Raw genomic sequence first — 21981 nt, 5'->3', positions numbered from 1 at the left:
CTTTGCTAAGGAGAAACAGCAGCAGCTACATGATTGTTCCTGTTTAGAGGGCAGTACCTCCTGAACTCTGCACTCCTGAACTCTGGCCACAATGTCGCATATATGGATTGTTTTTTTTAAATTAGAAATGATAGCTGGCAATGCAGCAGGAATAATGAGACACAGAAAATCAGGCATGTAGGTGGACTAAGTGCAGCCAAGCCCTGGGACCCCAAGGAAAAGTCTGGGCTGCCTGCAGAATTTACAGGAAAAAAGACAGTATAAATATCTGGACTGGGGGCAGGATCAAGATGCAGAATGGATTTGAACTCATCCCTAGCACATGATAAGTATTTGGCAGATCCACTGCATGGAGATTTGAACATGTAGTTCTCATTAGTGAAAAAAAAAAAAGATTTAAGGTGTTTTTTAACTTTTCTCAAAATTCTCAACTCTCATTCACTTCAGAAAAGCTATTGAATTATGAAATAATTTTTAGGTTTCCTCTAATACAATGCTCTTCAGATGGTTTAAAATTTGTAAAGATTGTAAGGCAGCCACCAAGAGATTTTTCTTATTTTTCCACATGTGAATCTCAACACTGATGTCATATATTCTACCGCTTTGGCCCATAACATCAGGATTTGCTGCTTCCAACTCTCATTTCCTTTTGGACTGAACCTGTTTTGAAGATATCCCTCATGAAAACTCTAAGCAAGGGATAGGCAGACACACAGAGAAGTCTGAGTAAATAAGAGCATCTTCCAGTCCTTTGAAAAGAGCAAGCAGATTTTGGCAGGAAAATTGTTAGCGTGGAACAACTTTGCCAGAAACCCTGCCATTGCCTGAGTTAACAGGGCCTGGAGGGAGCACCACCCAAGGAAAACTGATGGGGAGATGCTGGGAAAAAACAGCATCACAAATTCCATGGGCAGCGACTCAGGAAAAACTGTAGTTTCATCACATTTTGGTATTTTTCAACCAGGTGTATGTGGGACTTACTTGGTAGTGTAGCAAAAGTCAGTTTGTCCGTGTCTTCTTCTAGGAGACACATCCCAAGTACAGATCATTTTGTGTAAATTGTGCGTTACACATTTCAAATTCTGGGGGTGCCCTAGAGAACCTGAAATCATAGAAGAAATATAGTCACAAAACTGCAGGTCAAAAGTGAGCAACTGTAAAACTTACTGCTATTGTTCACATCTGTAGCCTTTCTTTTTACAGTTTTATTGCATGCATGTCTGGCCAGTATTTGAAAATTGTTGAACGATTTGTGTGTCTGATTAGAAAGCCACAGACTCTCAGATTTCTAGAATTACCTAAGATCTGGGTTTGTACTCGTGTGCATAACACAGGCAGCTGTCTCTTTCCACAATATCCATTCCTTGCCTAGCCTAATAAGCAGGCTTTGGGCCAATGACAAAACCACAATCTTTGATGATAAATTTAATGAGTTTTTTTCTCTCCTCCATTGTCACACACGGAGGGCAATTAATGACAGAAGGGTAGTTAATGACAGTGTGTGAAATTATCGAAGACAGTCTATACATAGAGTGTTTCAATGCAGGTGTTTACATCAACTGCATATGGAGACTATTAGTTGCATTATGGAGAATTTAACGCCCAGTTTTGCACTGGTTTACAAGATGCTGATGGGTGCTGAAAAGAGTTATCTCTATCGCTAGGATGGTGTGGGGCCACAGAGGTGACAGTTTCTGAATATACATTTAGTAGGACAGCAATGTAATTACAATGTGTTAGTACAGAAGCTCAAAAAAAAAAGTAATTAGTGAATTATACTGCCATGAACTCACCTATCTCTTGGCAATATACTAAGTTTCTTAAGCATAAAATAGCAAGTGCTAAAAGGCAGCGGAGGCTTGAATTCTTCCACATTCTTCTACTGTTTGTTTTCAGAACAGCAGCTTTAAGCAGGAATAAACGTCATCTTCCAACAAGCTGGTCAGTTCTAAAATTAAACACAAAAATAATAAAAAAAACCATAAAAATTGTAGAGCTGGTACTCCACAAATGCCACATTTTATTCCATCTACTTTTCTGCTTCAGTACTGTTCCCCGACTTAGCAGCTCCCTTTCATTCATCTGTCAAGCAAACCTTTTCTCTATCCCAACAACTCCTCAATGCATACATTTTCAGTAAGACATTTCAAATATACCCTCAAGAACCACAGACATGAAAAACAATGGTCCACAGGCATCATTCAGGACCATCTGATATCAGAACAGGAGAGACATGGCATCCCCTGGAACAAGCCTCTTCAACTTAGATGAAATGTCACATTCACAAAGGATCCTGAACACCACGAATGGAAATATCCCATGTTTCATTTATGCATTTAAGAGGATAGGATGGACCATCTGTTTTCTTCTTTTCTCTTCTCATTTTTCATTTTGCTACTATTCAAACCTATGGGATGCCTGAGACATTGCAGAACCAGATCGGATCACCCAGCATCACTGGTTCAATCTGGAGTTAAACAATAATGCCTGGAGGAAAAATAATGGGAAAAAAAATATGTGAGCCACTTGTCTAATGGTAAAGGATCACTGTTCATCTGGAGGGAAGAAACACATTTAAAAATAATTTTAATTTCACTATGTTCTCAAACCACCTGAAAACCTCAATAAAAACACAATAATGTAAGCTACACTACCCCTAGACACACTCAGTTCTTCTTTTGTATATTGCTAATCTGTAATATCCATGCAGTGAAACTTGTTAAAAGCCAAATCAAATGCAGAGGTTGACAAATCCATGTTCAGGTAAAGAGTAAATCACAACTATGAATTACAAGAAATCCAAGTCATACCAAGTTTTCCTAACTCAAGCACAGTTTTAATTTCTATTTCAGAGTCAGGCACAGAAGGGAACCTATGTACTCTTATGCAGGGCATGATGAGTGTCTTGTAAACCACAGTCTTTCGTAAGAAGCGTAGACTCCCTGGCTCTTGTTTTCTTATAAACATTTTATAACTTGTTGAAAAGTTGGCAAATAAAAGCCTCGTGTCACATAATTAAATGCCATTAGTCAGGAAAAAAGATCACCATTTATAGGCTTGTTTTAATTATAAAGTTACAAAATAATTTAATTACTTTAAAAATAGGAAATTCACTTTCTTTGGATGAAAGCTGCCTTCCATCAGTTCAAGACTAAATCAAACAAGGCATGGAGGTTTTTCCTTAGCCTAAAAGATATGAAAAGTATGTTATTCTCTAGGCAGTTCTCTTAGGATGTACAGGACTTTATATCCTAAGAGTCAGGGATATTATTTAGGACAAGAAAACTCAGCATTGTCAGAGGAAGGCAAAATCTTGACCATGGCAGTCTGGAGCTCAACAGGAGCAGTTACTACCAAGTGCAAATGTCTTTACACTGCAAGTTTATTTTTAAAAAATGTTATGAAGAGGTTAGTCCATTGTCTCCACCAGACTAAACTGCAACTAAACCACTTTTAACAAGTTGTTCATCTTAAATAATACCAGCAATAGCACATCCTATAACAATCTAATTTGCTTGGGCAATATACTCGTGTCACTTCACTGGTACTATCATCAGTGTTCCAAATGTGCTCCACAACTATCTCTTGCTCCATTTTAAGCACATTACTTTGTCCTATCTCCAGCAGACAAAGAACAGTTTGCCCTCTGCCTTGCAGCAGCCTCTTACAGAGAAGATGACTGATACCAGATCTCTAACAGCGTCTCCCTTAAAAACTCCTTTTTTTTTTTTTTTTTCTTTTTTTACCATTTCCCAGTCTCAGTTTCTATATTTCTGATCATTCCTGGAACAAATGTTGCTCTGTGAACCAAAGCTGCTGTATCTACAGCCTTGAAATATCTCTGCCCTGAGGCCTGAGCATTATCAAGCACAATGAAGGAACTTTTCTATGGCAAACCTATGCGTAGTATGTGTTTACATAGCTCATGCCATGTTTGCTTTCTCCCAACATTCAGACCTTGTTGACTCAATTTCAGTGTGCAATCCAGCCCCGGATACTGTATAAAGCTGCCACGTAGCTGTTTATTTAGTACTTCAGACTCCAATCTCATCCTCAGATGGACTGCAAAGCTCCTGACTTAGGGTGAGTGTATTTGCACAGCACATTCATCTCAATGGCCTTGCTTGAAATGGTCTTTCACTTCTGAAATTTTCAAATAAGGAAAGAACTTCTCATAAATCTATCCTAAGGAACAACACTGCATGTGTCTACAAAAAGTATTCACATGCAAATTTATGCCATACTGACAGCAAAGGCTTGATGGGCTTCAGTATATAACTGCCCATATTTAAGAGAATCTACTAAAAGGAGGATTCCATAATAACTGTTGGAAGCTACAGTACATGGGGATGTCCTGACTTCTGCCCAGGGTTTTATGTTGTGCAGAGGAACTACCCTTGTGCGTGAGGTTGGAAAGAAGAAATTTTAAATTCCCTTTTATGCAGGTAAGGTAGAAAGGAACAATTGGATTTAGATTCCTATTCACTGAAGCCAACAACTGATGGTTGATACTTAAAACAGCTCAATACCCACCATGGACTTTTAAATTATTTTTAAAGATGTTTTGATGCAGACAGTGCACCTACTTGTGATCAAAACAGATAAGAGAGGAAACAGAACTCCAAGACAATAATGTGCACCTGGGAAAATATCTGTGGAAGCTTTGCTTCAAAACCTTGTCAGCTGTAAAGAAGGTTAAAGATTCTGTGACCTGCTGAGAAAAGGAGAGCATTTAAGCCATTACCAGCCTCTTTAAATTTAACCTCTTGAAAGGAAAAATAGAAAATAACTGGTATGTCTCCTACTGACTGTGTTTCTTGTTACATATTTTTTGGCTTAACTGATTCTGCGTATCTTCTTTTTTAAAAGCATAGCTGACCAAATCCTCAATTTTCTTCAAAGGGGAAAAAAAGTGGGGTTTTATTCAGTTGTATCAGATTAGTTCTCTAAGCACAAAACTTCTCCAAAGCTTTGTTCTACTGTTGAGTTTTCTGGTCTCAAAGTGTATTTCATTGTCAAGTGCTTGGAAACCACTTTGAAAACAAACAAACAAAAGAGCTAAAAAAATATATAAAAAAATCAATAAACTTTCTGGTCTGCTTTCTGCCTGCAGTCTGATCTGACAGTCAAAAGCCTCCAGATCTGTTTTTTAAAAATGTCTACAAACTGAGGATTAGTTGCCACAGTTTTCATAGAAATGTTTGTGCTCCACAGGCAGATACCTGAAAAAGAAATGGTTAAAAAGTCATCTTATACAAAAGGTTTAGGGAAACTGTAAGTTTCCCTAAGATGAAACCAGTAAAACTACATGTATTAAACATAACAGAAGAAATCTGGTTGTCCATAAATTTTCTCAAGTTACAAATTTTTTTTGTCCACAATTCAAAGTATCATCACAATAATTTGCCACCATTAAAAGCTCTCAAGGAAAATGACATAGCACATCACCAAAATGTTGTAGAGACTGATGAGAGGCTGCATTTTTGGCAATACTGAGCAGCCACAATCCCAAATAATCAAGCAGAAATGGAGGTGCTAAGTCTGTGCCTAGATCAAACCTTATTGCTAGAAGAAAAATTACTCTGTTCAGCAAGTGGAGAAAGCTCATTTTACTTGTCTCTGCCCAAAGATACTAATACAACCTTCAAAGTGAAAGAAAACACACTTACATGCAGATAAAAATGCATATATCAAATTACACATCCTATTTTTGCCAACAGAAAGCTTCCAAAAAAAATCCCCTATCTAAAAAACCATGCCAGAAGTACACATTTCTGGGAAACCAAGCAAATTGCCAATACAGCTGACAGTAAAGGCAATGGACACAGAAACAGAAGATGAACTGGCTTCCTTTAGAACAGCTCTGCTGATCCCACAGCCTTCATTCTTTGACTTTAAAGCTAGCTGAGTAATAAAAAAAAATGAGAGCAGAATTAATAAGATTTATTTGAGGGAGCTTGGCTGTTTTTCAATAGAGTACATTCTTCCATGTCCTTAAAAAAATTTCCAAAGTTGAGACAAAAATCTTCAGTAATCTAAATGCAGGCTTTCCCTCTCTGTTTTATAACATGGCACCATTCCACTTTATAAAAGATTTGCAGGACATGAATCACTAAAACTCGTTTATAAATGAAAACTGAATCCCATTTGGGAATCTGGCTTTCCCCAGTTCTGAGGAATTAATGTAAAAATCTGCTATTTCGCTATCTAAAAGCTGATAAAATAATTCAAGTTGCCTATGTGCACGCTCTCCCCTTATCTGTGGCGGAAGAAAAGGAAACAAAGACAGGGTGTTAATATATTATTCAGTAAATGTGCAGGAGTACACAAGGCCAAATTTTCAGTCCTATGAGACATTTGTTTTGTTGGGTTTTTTCCCTGTCAAGCGCAAGGAGAAAAATTCCCTCCTCACTGCTTCCTCTAGCTGCCAAACAGCAGCATCACCTCTGAGATACTGGGAAGCCACTGCAGTTATCTTGCAGCCACCTCAGCCTGCCTCTGCTCTGCAAGGTGAGGTGAGAAGTCAGGACACAACACACAACATAAGGATCAACACTTCAACAATTAATTTTCCTGGTCACAAGCACCATCCACAAAGGCAAGTCTTTTATCAAGAAATTTTACCAACAAGAGTAAAGGTGCACCCAGGATGCAGTACGAGTTTCAACTTTCTCAGGTTCTAAGGCCAACTTGCAGCTGCTCTTGCTTTCCAGTAATTCCAGTTCTTCCTTTTTTTTCTGATCCCAGGACTGTTAGACACTGGAAATACAAATAAGCAAGCTGCAGACTGGGAGAGCTATTGAGTGTTTCCAAGTAGCAATTAGCATGAGAAGCACCCTCACCTGGCAAGGAGATGAGACAACAGATCCATGAAGAAGCGCTGCAACTCAAGGATGATTCTATAAAAGCATTTAGTACAGCACAACATATACACACACACAGAGAAACTGAGACCCCTTAGGACTTGCCTTTTCAAAGAAAGGAAAATATGTAGCAGAAGCTGATATCAAATAGTTCAATCACAGTTATGGATAAAATTTTGGGAAGGATCTGGAAAGTACAATGAAAGACTCCTTCAGGTTACTCCCATAAACCAAAAAAACCCACCAAACAAGAACAGGACCGAGACCACTGGGAAGAACATCCCTCCTGGAACAAATGAGCTGGAGAGAAAAAAAACGAGTGATACTGAAGAGGTGGAGCAGTAAGGCAGAGCAGCAGACTGAAAAGGCAGAACAAAGCAAAGAGACACTGTAGGAAATGATGGTTTAGTTTTACCGTAATTAAAAGGTAACTTACCAGATGACATTTTTTTTGGTTTATTTTTCAAGCAAAATATAAATTTTTCACACTTTGCCTTGTGGTCTCACTGAATTATGCTTGTTTTCAATTAAACCATATACTAATTTAGAAACCCTTAGTCCTACCGGAGTAACTGTTTCATGCACCTCTTCAGCATACCACAGAAGAATAGTCTCCAAGACAGATGTTGCATGATCTCCTAGTGTGAGATTTTCAGAAGAACAAAGGCACTTTCAAAGGAAAACTGTGTTTCTAACTCCCAACTTTGGAAGTCCTTGCCATATCAATTAGCCATCAAGCACGTGGTAAAATACAAGCACATCCATCACTACTAGGAACACAAGCACTGCTCTCCAGATGGTAACAACAAAAAAAATAAACTCTTCTGAGAAACACAGTGAACTCAAATACTACCAAAAATAGACTAAATATGTTTTGGGATATCTGCAAGCCTGTTCATGATTTATTGTTATTACATATTAGGCCAATGTTATTATAGATTACCCCTAAGTCTTATTAGAGATCAGAGAAGGCACGCTAGAGAGGTCTGGATTTCAGTCCAGTAAAGGTTGACTTCACTCTGCAGCCATTTAATCAGCAAGGTTTCTCCATCCAGCCGTAGGGTTTCACCAAGCTTGTTAGGACATAGTACGCTGAGAACTCATCTCCTCATCCCGAGAAAAATGAACCTGAGCAGCATGTCCAAAGGTTATTGCAGGGGCAAAAGGGACAGACAACGCATGATCAGATAAGTCCAACTTCCTTAGGAAGTCAGCTCAAATTCACAAGCACAGATTCTTCTCCCATAGAGGTGCAGATGGAAAACACCTAATCATCTGAACAAAGAACAAAGCAAAGGGTGAAGGTTAAGGGACACTGCTGGCCAAAAGAAAACTTTTGATCTCCTATGCTATTGTGCTGTGCAGAAGAAGGAAACAGCTCAGAGTCATTTACACACTCGTCTTTTAACCCATTCAAAAATTTTCTTGGTACTTACTACAACTGACCAATTAATATTGTGTGGAGGTGAAGGATGTATTTGTGTAAATCTGATACAGACACATATATCCTGATGTGCTTGAATTTGGTGACCTCATGGTCGACACACTTCCTTGAATTCTTGTGCTTTGCAACACAGCATGGAGTAAGCACAGTGAGCAAAAGCACACAAGTCTGATTACTTTGCATATATAAAAAATGTCTCTTATCATGACTGCGATGGCTACCCACTAAGCCTTTTCAGTATTTAATATAGATACAGAGCATAGAAACAAATGCACCCACATTTTTTTGCAGTATATAAACCAAGAATCCAATGAAAACACAGAAACCATTTCCCACTTCTCTTGTGCTTACTGCATTTTACTGACACAGAACTGAAATGAAACACAAATCAATTATTCCAAAGCACATTTCAGTTTTGGGAGGGGGTACTGTTAGCCTCCAGGTAGTTCTCAAGACAGTAAGTCTTCAGAGGAAAATGTCATTAGCCCACAGACTGCACTTTACTCCATATGAGGTTCAAGGGCCAGACCACATCACTCAGACTTTAAAAAGTGGACTGCAGGATAAAATTGTTGTTCCTTATCAGAGTCATGTTATCTGCATAATTCTGTCTGTGTCGGTTCTTTTCAGTTTATACATCCTTATGAACTAATAAAACATTAAATAAGTTGACCTGATTAATGAAAGAATTTATTTTCCTTAATCTGGCAATGTCCAAAAACTTATTTTGAACTACATGACCTTTAATCTTCTTTCCATCACAGGAAAAGCCTAATTAGTTTTATAAGAGAACACTGATAATTATTGAAGTAATTCCAAGTGCGGTTTTTTTAAAACAACTGGCAATGACCCAAGCGTTGGAATCCTTCATTGTTTACAATGAAACCTTTGGTATTCGAATTATTTTTAAGGTACAATGAACCAAATCCAAAGAAAGTCTGGCTCCACGTGTATGCACAGTGTATAAGAAGACTGAATGTTGAAATGCGGCTTTCACACCAAATTCTATGGAGAAAAAGGAGCAATAGTTATGTGATTTCCTTTTAGAGTGAGTGTAAAGAATGAGAGTCACTTATGAGAAATAAATTGATTTTTTTTACTAATCAAGGAAATGGGCAATTCCTGAAACTATAGATCTATATTTTCTGATAAAGTCCCATTGTAGTAATCTTTGTTGAGGCTTTAAAAGCTCTCATGCCTTGATGTATTTCCACTCTTAGTAAGTATCTGACATATCACACGACGACATACTGTAGCATGTTATAATGTGTAGACTACCCTTCCACTAGGGTGGGGAAAAGCTTTACTCTCTGCTCCACTCCCAAGTGGCCCTGAAGGCTGCCATTTCCCTTCCAAAGACAAAGAAGGAAGGTCTACAATATAGTATGACATTATCAGAACAAGCCTGCCCATGTGTAATTAGATAGCAGTTGAACTTCTTTATTTCTTTCACAGGCTGTTTTAGTTGTATCTTACTCCCCTTGAGGTTTTTCTCTTCTGAATATACATGCATATCCTCCTTTTAAAGTGTTAAAGTGTAGAAATTAATCCTAAGTACTCAGAATGCACACTTGCTCATGGTACCAGTACACCCTCATTCTCTTGCTGTTCACAGCCTTCACTAGAGCCGTGGACCCGAAAGTCAAGCAGGCACACTTAATCCAGCTGTGTGAAGCTAATATTACTCCTCCTCGTCCCCTCTGCTCCTCTCACACAGGATCTCTGCAGATCCCTGCAAAGGATTTATGGTGCACTTGTATATCTTCTAGCAGCACAGCTAGCAACCCAGTACCTCAATACAAACCAGCTCATACATTTTATCCTTTCTACCCCTCTAATATACTCAGATGGTGCTAAAAAAAACAGAATCTCATCTCAGTTCCAGTGTGCTCCTTGATGTTATCCCCTCTACAAATATGCAACACTTCTTTAACTGTACTGCCCTAATCAAAATAAATAATTTATTGCAATGCCAAAGGCACAAGATGTAGTTGTTTTACAATTAAATTAACACCTGACTGTCCATGTCAAATAAATCTGACTGATCATTCAGTTTAGGAAGAATATTGCTTAAAAACATAAAGTTAAAATTTTTGTTTTCAATTTCTGCTAAATTATTTCAAATAGGATTCAAACATACACTGAGATCTCTCAGTTCCACAAAAAAGAGATGCTAAAAACTTAAGTATATTCATAATATCTAAATGAAAAGTTTACATCTTGTCCGCTGGTGGAGTTTTTTTTATATTAGAAAGTTTCTCTAGTTTCCTCAAAGCTCTTCAGGTGTTTCATGGAGGGTCTCAGGATGGAAAATGCTGCTATAAAAGTACTCTGCTAGAGTAAATTCTGCACCATTAAAATAACGCTCAGCGAAAGACACAAAGCAACGGTGATATAAACATTTTAAAATAATATGCAAGAAGGCTAGGACGCATAATTTTTATTGCTGTAAAATAAATCAACATTTTTCTATAATTTCTTTTAGAACTTAGGAAAAGCAGTAATTCGAGTATCTGTGTATAACCCACCAGCAAATGCTGAGACAGCAGCATCTGTAAAGGTAATGATGCAGCACCTCATTTAAAATTGAAAGCAGCTCATACAAAATCGAGACTGCTACTAATAGAACATAGAGTGATTCAGTTCCACAAGTCTCTCCTGAGGTGATTCACACTTCAAATGAGAAAACAAAACAGAAATTTTCAAGGTCACATCTCACATCTTCACATTACTTTTACATGACCATCACTACAGCATCTGTAACTTGAATCTGCTCCTTCTCCCTCAATCCTCCCTTGAAAGTGAGATTCACCTCCTGAAGTTCTTTTTTTTTTAGCTTCTCTTCTGAAGGCTGACTCTAAAAAAGGGCTGAGGAGAGGAAAAAACAACCTTGGATTTTACACACACAAGTCATTCCAAGTTTTCTATCTTTGCTTAACAGGGTTCTTCCTTCCTGCTATTATTAGTAAATCTCACAGTTTACTTCTCTCAGCATTGAGCTGACAGATAATGTACAAAAGAAAAAGGATTTCCAACTTATTAGCTTCTGACACCAATAAATTCTGTGTACCTACACAGTGGAATGGAAAAATCTCTTCCTGTGAAAGGCTGCTCATCACATTTTTCATGCATTGTTGCTGATAAGTTTAACCTTTTTGTTTCACAACTCAGCAATGAAACAGCTATTGTTACCAAAGTGCTGAGCAAGTTCAACTGTGGGAATGAGAGACGTGCAGCAATTCTCAATGGTCTCTCTGGTGGCTGCAGACTGAGGAGCCCAGACCCGAGGGAGAGAACGTGGGTGCAAGAGGAACCCAAAGAGAGTGTCAGCTGGAGAACTAACCTTTTGGTTTAGTTACATGATTGACATGTTCTGCTTCAGTTTATTTTTAGTTTCTATTCCAGTAGGAACAGAATTTCCTAAGGAAAAATTCTGCTCTTGATGCATCTAAACACGCCCACCTAGATACGTAATACATGATGCACAAGGCCAGGCACATTCTTACAAGTTTACCTGTCTAAATCCAGAGACCGGGAAAAACCTTTAATGTAAATTTTATGTTATGAAACACCAACATCTTACTTTTTTCTCTCTTTTATGAAAAGCTCTTCTACAAAAGCTTGTGCCAATCTCACCATGAAGCAACTCATTAGAACTCACATAGCATTTTAAGAATAACATCACCTAAGATAACTTCAGAGTTCTATGATTTCCCATTTCTGCAACTTTCCATACTAAAGTGCTGTTCAGTAAATCTGTGCAAAGATCATATACGCAAAACATATTTAGGTGAAAATGCATATGCCTCAGGGACATAAGTATTTGACTTTATAACAATATATGCAGGATTTGTTTGTAAGTCATGGGAGAGGAGATTAAATAGATCAGAGGTACCTATATAGGTAATAGGAATGCAAGTGACAAGTATCTGTTTTTCCCAAATAAGAGAATTAAACAAAAAACAAACAAACAAACAAAACCCAAAAAACCACCAAAACCAAAACAAAGCAACTGACTATCATTAAAAATGGCAAAAATGTAACACACATTATTTCAAAAAAAGAGATAGACTGGGGACAATTATTAACAATACCTGTTAAATTGTTCTTTAACTGATCAGTTCATCAAATAGCTGGGTTTATATTGCAGCACCTCACTCATCCTAATTCTCAAGTCCCATGAAACGAGCAGCTAGACATCTCAGAGATCACCTGTGCCCTCTGATGAGAGGGTATTTCAAAGCCGTGGAGTGCTGCCCATGACTGACTTACTGCAGATTTATACAAGATAATAAGCCTAAGTAACCACATATACACACATATTGCTCTTGAATTTGCAAACACATAAGTACATGACTAATTCTAGCTTATGAATAAAGGCATGCATAAACTTACATTTGCACTGTTGGCAGGAGCCCAACTGTAGGAGCCTGTGACAGGCTTGGTCCTCAGTCTTCAGTTTGGGAGAGCTGAATAATGAACTGGACAGTCACATGAGATACCTGAAGTTAGAAGACTCACATAAGAATGCTACTCTACTCAGAAAAGATACGGAATTATAAATATACCTTCTGTGTTTGAATGTGTGGAGAGGAAAATTAAACTATTTTGCTGAAAGCCTGTTAGTGACCTAATTCTACGGACAGCTATTGTGATGCTGAGTGTTTGCTCCCATTTTTGTCTGCAGCAATCACTGCCCAAATTCCAACCCAGAGTTACCTACTGATTAGCAAGCATGCATACAGCAGGGCAAAAGGATAACAGATAAGAACCTAACGTTTTCAAGGATACATTCTTGACATATTAACACCAGCTACACCACTTATTAATTGAAATATGAGGAAGCAACCGAAAACATTCAATATTCAAACTATCAGTTATCACAGCTCAAGCAAAAATAAAAGTCCTCACAACTTATTCTGTATGGATAAGGTTACCTTACAAAAGCACTTGATCCAACAGCACAAGAGAAAAACTAAGTATTCATTAGCAGTGGAAGTAGTTTCATCCAGTACACAGTTGATTTATATACAGGATCAAATGATTACTTTGAGCAGTTTGGGTCTAAGAGATCATCTGTTGTCGCAAAGGCTAAAACAATGCAACCATTTAGTTCAGTGAGGTTACTTGGTCACAGTTCTCAATTACGTGCACAGAGAAAGGATTTAAACTTAATCCACCACATCAGACACCAGAGGAAGTGCCATGTAGCAGACCTCCTCTGAAAAGTGAACATTGTGAAATGTAAAACTAACTAAGTATTGGCAAAACTCTTCAAGGGAGGTGGGAACTGACTGACAAAAAATAAGACTGGATGCATTCCTAAAAAACTTCTAAATACGAGTTCACTACAAATATAGGGCTTCCCATATTAAAGCCTTTAGTTCACATTACACTAGTGTCAGACTAGAATAGTACAAATCGTGGAGACATCTCACATAAATATGCATCTTAATGGTGAAGAAATACAATATACAAGGGACAAACTGCAGATTTTGGGGTAAATTTAAAATAAGGGTCGCATGACACCTTGCTGGATTTACATTCAGAGTGATCCTGTCATTTGAAATAAGTAGCAACATATGGTCAAAAATACCTTCTTCCAAAAAATTTCCCATCATCTTGAAAAAAGAGGCAGGCCAGTCACATTTAATTTGGAGCAGAAGGCTGTTCTAAATTGGGAATTGTGACAATGCTGTTCTAGCAGATGAATTATGAGCTACGTGCTTTGAGACCTGTGCACTAAAAGACTTCCCACAGCCATGACCTTTGGAAGCATATGGAGCAGGGGGAAGAAGGGGAAAAGGAAGAGGAACAGGTAGACCCTAGGGAACAGATATTATTATCCTCGCAACCAGGAGAAACCCTATGAGGAGTAAAAGAGTTTGTTTGACATTTACATTCACCTCACACAGTACTTCAGTTCTTGTTGCACATAACTCAAGACAACGCTGAAGTCTACAATATAAATCACAATTTTGTTTTAGTTTTTTTCTTTCTCTCCTCCTCTCTTTTTTTTTTTCTGCCTAGAATTAAACTTTGAAAGCTTATCTCCTTGGTTTTAGCTCTAGACTAGCTGTAAAACCTCAGAGGTCAAACATGTCTTTTGCCGCAAGTGCTGAACTTGATCCAAAACATGAATTATTGTGAAAATTAGTTGTAATTGGAACACTTGTAACTTACATTCACCTTTGGACTTCAGAATCTGCAGAAGCTCCACCTATAATACTGACCACTATAATTTTCTTCTGAAGGTCATTTGATTTAAGAAGGTTTTTGGCCTGGCAATAATATTAAAACCAATTATTTAAGAAGGATATTTTGAAGCTCTGTCCTCACTGATTTTACAGTTAAGAGAGGCCATTAGATCACCCAGTTCAAGAAGTGCAAAACCATGATCTTCCATCCAAACAGAGTTACATCATACAATGAACAGCACTGCTGTCTTGGCACAAGAGCTTCTGGATGACCGTGCTAAATCCTGTTTGGAAGGGAGAAAGGGCTGCCAGGCTAAGGCAGATACCATCAAACAACCCCAAAAGGAAACTGCCTGCCCAGACCAGCCTCATGCTGAGCAGTCATGGCTTTTCTTCCACTTTTCCAAATTTCCCTCTCATCTGAATACTCTAAGGCATGTGAGATAAGCAACTCCCAATTATGCAAGTAATTTGAAATGCAGCTTATAAAGTTACAGAAAGCATGAATATCAGAGATGCTCAGACCACCCTGATAGACTGCAGTGTGGAGATGTCTTCACCCACAGCCTAAATGCTGTAGATGGGCTCAGCTTCACACTATTTGAAACCACCATGTTCAAATCTGGACTAGACACCTTTGCAGCAAGTGGCCAGGGTCACCATTTGCCTCCAAAAGAGCTTTTCCTGGGTTTCTGTGTTCAAAGTCCTTGAAATTAAAAGAAATAAGTTTTTAAAGCTTTAGGCTGAAATGTGTATCATGCCCAAGGGCTCGATGTGGGGGGCATTCAAGGGCATAAAGCCAGCTTCAACAGAGCTGGCTTGCTCTGCTCACCACCTTAGCCAAGCTTGCCATAGGCCATATCCACACCATCCAGAATAAGTGCTTAACTATGCTCTCTAGTCAACTGAGCTTGTATTTCCTCTTGGAGGGAAGTAACTGATTTATTCAGTGAGCAAAACTAGCTTAAATGGCTGGCTGTGGCCCAGAAGTATAACATGGACAGTTTCTGAGCCAGACTGACAGTGTAAACCACCTTCAGTCACCCCTGCTACTTGTACTTTTATTATACCTTTAAGCAACTTGTGCAATAATGAAAAATTATGCAAGCATAAGAAGCATTCCAGCATACTTTTCAGACAGTGTTTATCACCTAAAGAAAACACTCAAATACATTGTTTTATTTAAAATTCCATGATTATGCACTACAAACTATCAGGCAACCTTGAGATGAAACTATCAAGGTTCAGTCAATTATTACAAAGCTGTTATCAGTGCAGTTGTAGGTATAAAGCCAGCAAAAATGTATACCTCTAATTTTGGAATGTGTGTATATTCCAAAAGAAAGTACTCTTAACTGATGATCAAAATGCAGTAAGCTATATTGGCAGAGAACACTGGTGTAATGTTACTCATCAATATGGAACCATTCACCTTCTCCTCTGCCCTCCCCCCCACCCTCCAAAGAAAAACAAACCTAACAAAACCAAAAGAACTGTATCACTGAAAGTAGCTGCCTGGTGAGGAAAATGCTGTAACATAAAATCAGTCTCAAGGAAGTGCTACTTTATCTACTTAAGGATTAACACCAGGAGACCGAGGCTGGCTGAAAGGCTACACTTTTGATTTTGCAGGAAACTACCCCTGAATTGCTGGGTTTACAGGAGAGAAAGGCGACTCTGCTCTCTGACAACACATGGCCCAAAAGAGGGGGCAGCTGTTACTAACAGCAAGCTGACAACACAGGTGGTCCATCCTCTGCTGTGGGATGTGCTGAGGGTCTGATTTTTGGCAGGGTAGGAAGTGAAGCAGAAGGAGCAGGGAATTGCTACAGTGCTGTCCTTGTTTCCATGACACGTGCTTTTATAACTTGTGCTCCCTGAGGTAAAAGGCATAATTTGGACTCAACAGCTGACAACTCAGCAGTTCTCTGCCTGTGGGATAAGGGAAAGCTGGTTCTGTTGTAGCAACAGTTGACCCCACTCCAGTGCCAGCTTCAGACAGTGCACAGAAAGGAGGGCAGACATGTGCCCTTCAAAACCTTACACCCTGACCAACATTCATACCAATGGCTTAGGAGTTATTTTTAGTTTAAGCACTTTCTGCTCGCAGTGAAACCTGCCACTAGGAGTGATTCCAAGAGACAGCAGCAGGAAAAGGCAGACAGCAGCAAAGTGGCAAAAACCCCTGCTGAGAATTTCTGGTGCTTGCAGGAGTGCAAGGACCTCACAGATGCAGCGCAGGAGGGCTCCCACAGTCTGTAAATACAGACACTGCAAATTTTCCAGAGGAAGGAGGATAGCAATGACCAGCAAAAAACTGAAGGTACATAAGAAAAACAGATCCCAGATATTTTTCTCAGTGATCGATAAGAACCTCCAGACATCACTCATTCTAAAGCAATCTGTTAGCTTATAAGTCAGTAAGGAAGGAAGGCAAAGACACAGGGAAGGAATCTCTGTATTTTCTGTATCCTAGCTGCCCCTCAAGCCCTCAGAGGACAGGTAAGAAAATAGGACTGTTCATCTAGGAATTTATATGACCCTCATCATTGCCATGCTAATAATTTTGGAAGAAATTTATATGATTCTGGAAGATCAACCCTGGTGACATTTAAGCATCTATAAACCCCAAACTTTTGATGCTTCAACCAAAAGAAACTTTCAAAAATCCCACTTAACTTCAGCTAAGTACTGGAGAGAGGGAAAAAGAAAATAAAAGGAGAGGTGATGATAAATTTGGTAGGCATCAACATGCACAGATGCAATCTCATCTCTGACAGGGCCACACCACTTGCCTGATGCTTAGACACTCAAGATTCACAGAGAAATTACTCCCTACCTGTACCTGCTGATAAAAAGTGTACAGAACCACAGAATCAGGTTCTACACAAAAATGAGAAGCTTTTTGTATTAAGACATAGAAAAAGAAAGCAGCAGGAGTGTTCCCTTTTCTAAAGCAGTTGAGCCACTGCAGCACTCCCTGGGTATGGCAAACGCCTCTGACTACCTCCAGAGACTACTCAAAGTGACAGACAAGTCACAATGGAGACTTCTCTAGCCTGTCTGTCATTGACATTTCTCTCTGAGGCTTAAGTAACCACTGCCTCAGAGCAGGACTCCATGCCCTTCTGAGCAGGCACTCACTGGAAGCAAGGGACCATGGACTCTAGGTCCTGCTTCCAAAGATTATTTTGATCTTTTACAGTTTTATGGAACAAATTGCATCAAACAACTTTGGAGCACACAGCACAACCACCTCTTAAGTCCTGTCTAGAAGCAATTTATTTTTCTTATATTTAGAGAGAAATTTGATGCCTGGAAGCCAGAAAGTAGTCAAACTAAATCTCAGGGGAAGAGACATCAAAACATTAATAATTTCAACTAATTCTAGCTAGTTATGGTAACCAGAGTAAAACTACCTTTCATACCCATTCTTCATGTCTTCCTGCAAATAAATCAGTGTCTAACTCAGAGCAACAGTGTCCTCTCTCAAAGAGCCATCAGTATTCTGTTTGTGTTCTCAATCCTCCCACCTATTCAAGTATCTTTAAATCTCCTTCAGCAGACCTTTTCTTCTACTGTTAACGTTTCTTCATCTCTCTATTTCTCATCCTTTCCCTATTCCAACATGTCTGAATCTAAGATCCCAGAGTTTCAATTATTACTGCATCCTAGATCAGTATGTACTATTGAAAATGAAACAAAACTAATCTCGAGAAGTTTTCTGGTTTCTTTATTCTGATTTTCCTTCCATTGTCTGAAACTTGTCTTTCAACAGCTCAGATAAAAACATTGCAAGGTAATATATATTATCATTTAAAACTATATCAGATCATTTTTGCTTTCATCCAACAAATGTATCAACACAACAGGACTGCTGAATTTCCTCTGCATTTCTCTGAGCACTAGCACACAGCTTAAGTGGAAAAGAACCTCATTCACCTGGTCACATCACCTATTAAGTCATTTGCAGAAAAACGTAATCCATCTTCATCAGCCTTGTGATGCACTGCACTGTGCAAGACAGAGTTGGTATTTAGACACATCTAGGCTGATTAAGATTGCCAGTCTTCTGGAGGTTTCACCTTTCAGGTGGATTTCCTACCAACACATGAAGTTTAAATACATCTTCATAAGGCACAAAACCTGTCAGTCACCCACTGGATTAAACAATCCAACATTCATACTCTAAGAGAGCTGTTTCTAATACATTGAGAGACTCTGTTCTAGCAATCCCTATGGATATTTATAAATTCAGATATTTTTTGAACACTTACTAAAGCCCTGAGCTGCATGATATAATATAGATGTTAAAATAGACGTGACCTTATAGCCACAGATTTTAACTCAACAAGCACTTGAAAATTAAAGCCCTATGAATATCTGCTTAAATAATAGCAACAGCTTTGCCATCTGTGAAAAAGTTTTCCTCTCTTTCAGAAGAGCATCTTCACCCAAATGGCTGTTACCATATATTCCTTATTTGCCTTTGGCAACTCTCTGAGAATGCCCTCACCTAAAGGTTAAGTCTCCCCCTTTCCACAGCACACCTGTAAAGGGATTTTGCACAATCTTACTCATAGATAGTGCTTGCCATTGGTTGCTCTAGGTGACTAAAGCAGTGTGCTTGGGAAGTGCACAATGGAAACTGTTATCAGTTAATAATACTGATTAAAGTTTGAATAGGTGAAACAGCAATAAGATGAAAGGATGAAAAGACTTAGTAAACAGAAAATAAACAAAATAAGGTGACTCCCTAAAAGTTATACTCCAAACCAGCTCCAATCTAAAGATTTTTAAGCCTTCCATTTTTGGCTTTCTGCAACATTTTCCAGTTTAGATTATAGCCCTGCAGTCTACTGACATTAGACTCTCACTCCTTAGACCTCTCAGGACTAATCTGCAGTCCTGTCTCCAGCTAATGACCAGCAATTCACGCCGAGCAATATCAACCAACTGCAGATACAACTAGCGCTACTCATTCTGTGGGTCAACTCATGGCATTTGCTTCTGCCTCTTCCACATCCAAATCCTTTCCCTCATCAAACAAATAATTTTTGTTTTGATCTTGATTCACACTGTGGTCAAATCCAAGAGAATTCTATGTCTACGCTTACCTTTATCTACAGAGTTCAACAGAAATCAAAGTTTACCTTTATCACCAAAAGCATACAGCATACAATGGTTGATAAGCTAAGTACAACCACAGACTTTTTTCAGATCAAGGCATTCATGCATTCTTCCCTACAGGATGTACAAAGCTTTATATATAAAGCATGTGGGCACTGATGGATCTACATCAAGCAACACACAGTCTCAGTTGGCATTGCCACATGCTGATTTGAGAAGGAACACGGCATGACATAGACTTTAATCTTTCCCACAGCTACTAAACCTGCTAAGTCTGATTAACAGTCTGGATTCATGCTGTGGGGTTGAACTAAGAGTTTAAGAAGAATTTAAAGAATTCTACATTAAGGAGAAAAGGCAGAATGGACTGCCAGGTGAGATGTCAAAGGCAAGTCACACTGCCTTACTTAGGACAAGCTGGGTTTCAGAGACAGAAGAAATCTAAACCAACACCCATGCTTCTCTGAGGAGAATTTGCCAGGGTACGGACTTGATTATGGAATACGAATATTTGACTATTTTTGCAATGGTGAATTGAAGTGTGAAAGTCTGTAGAAAAGAATCAGAGTGACAATTCCTAAACAACAGCTCATGGTCCAAGTCTCCCCAGTATGAGACGATTATATTATCTATCCAGACCTTTACTCCCACTGATACCAAATTTCCTAGACACTTATCACTGACTATAATTAAAAAACCAACCATGCATATAACCAATTCCTACCAAAGCAAAACACAGCATGCCAGCACAATACGCCTCGTCTGAATATACTTACACACGTTGAATTTTAACAAGGGAATAACGTTCTTTGCAGAACTACCTCAGAGGCTCTGAGAGATCCGTTTTCAAACACGATCTCTGCACACATTAGAAATTCAATCACTCAAAACAGACACAGCAAGCTCTGTCTCCACTGCGTCGGAGTCCTTGCACAGCCAGTGCGCAGTGAGGCGCCCAGCATGTCTGGATGCTCCCCAAATGCAAAAGGGACTCTGGACAGCCCTCCCAAGGTCCCATGTTTCAAAAGGGTGCTGCTTATTCAAAGTAAAATAAAATAATACAAACCAAAATAATATAAAATAAAATAAAATCACAGCAAGAGGCATAAATAGTATTTACCCACCGCTCAGTCCTTGAACCAGCCAACCTGCCGGTCAGCAGAATGAGCTGTTGACAAAACACAGCCTCTATTTAAGTCGCAGGCTCCGGGCAGCGGCGGAGAGGAGCTGCCGGTCTCCTCCGGCGCCCCCGGGGGAGGCTCCACCTCGCTCCGCGCCGGCACCGGCTCCGGCTCCGACCCCGCCGCCACCACCTGTCCCGAGCCCCGGCGGAGCCCCGAGCCGCAGGACCGCAGCAAGGCGAGCTGAGGGTCTCCGAAAATCCCCGCCGCCAGCCCCCCCCTCCGCCCCTCCCGGCCGGTACCTCCCCGGGGCGGGCAGAGGGAGGGAGGGATGGAGGAACATCCATCACTGCGCCCCTCGGGCCGCCCCCTCCCAGGTGTGAGCGGGTCCCGGCACTCACCCGCCGCCGCCTCGCCGTGCCCTGTGGCGGTCGCATTCCGCGGGTGCGGGGGCTGTGCGCGCTCCCGGCGGCCCCAGCTCCGGCGGGCAGCAGTGCGCAGCGCCGACAGGAAGGAGGGATGCAGCCGCCGAGGGAGGGAAGGAGAGGGAGGGAGGGAGGGAGAGAGAGAGATGGAGGAGCGGGGCTGGCGGTCTGCCCGCGGGCGGAGCCTGCACCGCGCACCGCCCGCCGCCGCCCCCGGCCCTGCCCCGGGCACCCCCGGCTCCCTCCGCCCGGCCCGGCCCGGCCCGGCCCGGCCCTGCCGCTACTGCAGCCCCGGTGCTGCTGGGCCGGAGCTGCAGGGCCCCCGTTAGTCATGTCGGTGTGGTGGGGACTGAGCTGCTGGGGACACTCGGTGGCGTGGCTGGGTCCCTGGCGGGCTGTGGCGAGTGCCCTGCGCGGGAGGGTGAAGTCACGGACCTGATCTGAGCCTTTAAAGTTCTCTCTGTTACGCGGTCAAATATTCTTCTTCGAAAAGTACCTTGAATGCCTCCAGCGCTGCCAGCCCTCCAGGGTTTGACGCAGTGGGCCTAGCCCTCCAGACCTAGGCAATTCTTGACTCATTTTATTTTTGTATTTGCCTCTAGTTTTTGAGGTCTGGGACTTGACATCCAGCATTTCATGGAAGCCACAACAGTTGCATGCCAGCCTCTCTTTTAAATTAAATTTGAAATCTTCACAATCCCACAGTCTCAAGAGTCTGGCAATTAAAAAAAATATGCCATGAGACCCATAAAATCAGAAGAGTTGGCAAGCTTGTGGCTCTTCTCTTGTGCCCTAGTCAGC

General features: G+C 40.3%; 1 protein-coding gene across 5 annotated transcripts in view; it reads right to left on the bottom strand.

The window, feature by feature from the left end:
• LIFR (LIF receptor alpha) overlaps positions 1–21272 on the bottom strand; it is a 47925-nt gene extending 26653 nt beyond the window's left edge. The window contains exons 1-5 of one of the 5 annotated variants that reach the window (XM_027878696.1): positions 21157–21268; positions 20411–20666; positions 12703–12809; positions 1794–1948; positions 982–1102 (exon numbers count right to left, since the gene is read on the bottom strand). In XM_027878696.1, coding sequence (XP_027734497.1) covers positions 982–1102; positions 1794–1875 — 203 coding nt within the window. In that variant the 5' untranslated portion in view covers positions 1876–1948; positions 12703–12809; positions 20411–20666; positions 21157–21268. Of the gene's footprint in view, positions 1–981; positions 1103–1793; positions 1949–12702; positions 12810–20410; positions 20681–20754; positions 20883–21156 lie in introns of those variants that run through there. The other 4 variants (XM_027878698.1, XM_027878695.1, XM_027878697.1 and 1 more) reach the window with 4 other exon arrangements.
• Positions 21273–21981: the final 709 nt, after the last annotated feature.

The sequence above is a fragment of the Empidonax traillii genome, unplaced genomic scaffold (assembly GCF_003031625.1).
Source record: "Empidonax traillii isolate 1590-97213 ecotype Southwest subspecies unplaced genomic scaffold, ASM303162v1 scaffold44:size1908036, whole genome shotgun sequence".
Lineage (NCBI taxonomy): Eukaryota > Metazoa > Chordata > Aves > Passeriformes > Tyrannidae > Empidonax > Empidonax traillii.
The sequence above is the reverse complement of the archived record's forward strand: the minus strand, read 5'-3'. Positions and strand labels throughout refer to the sequence as shown.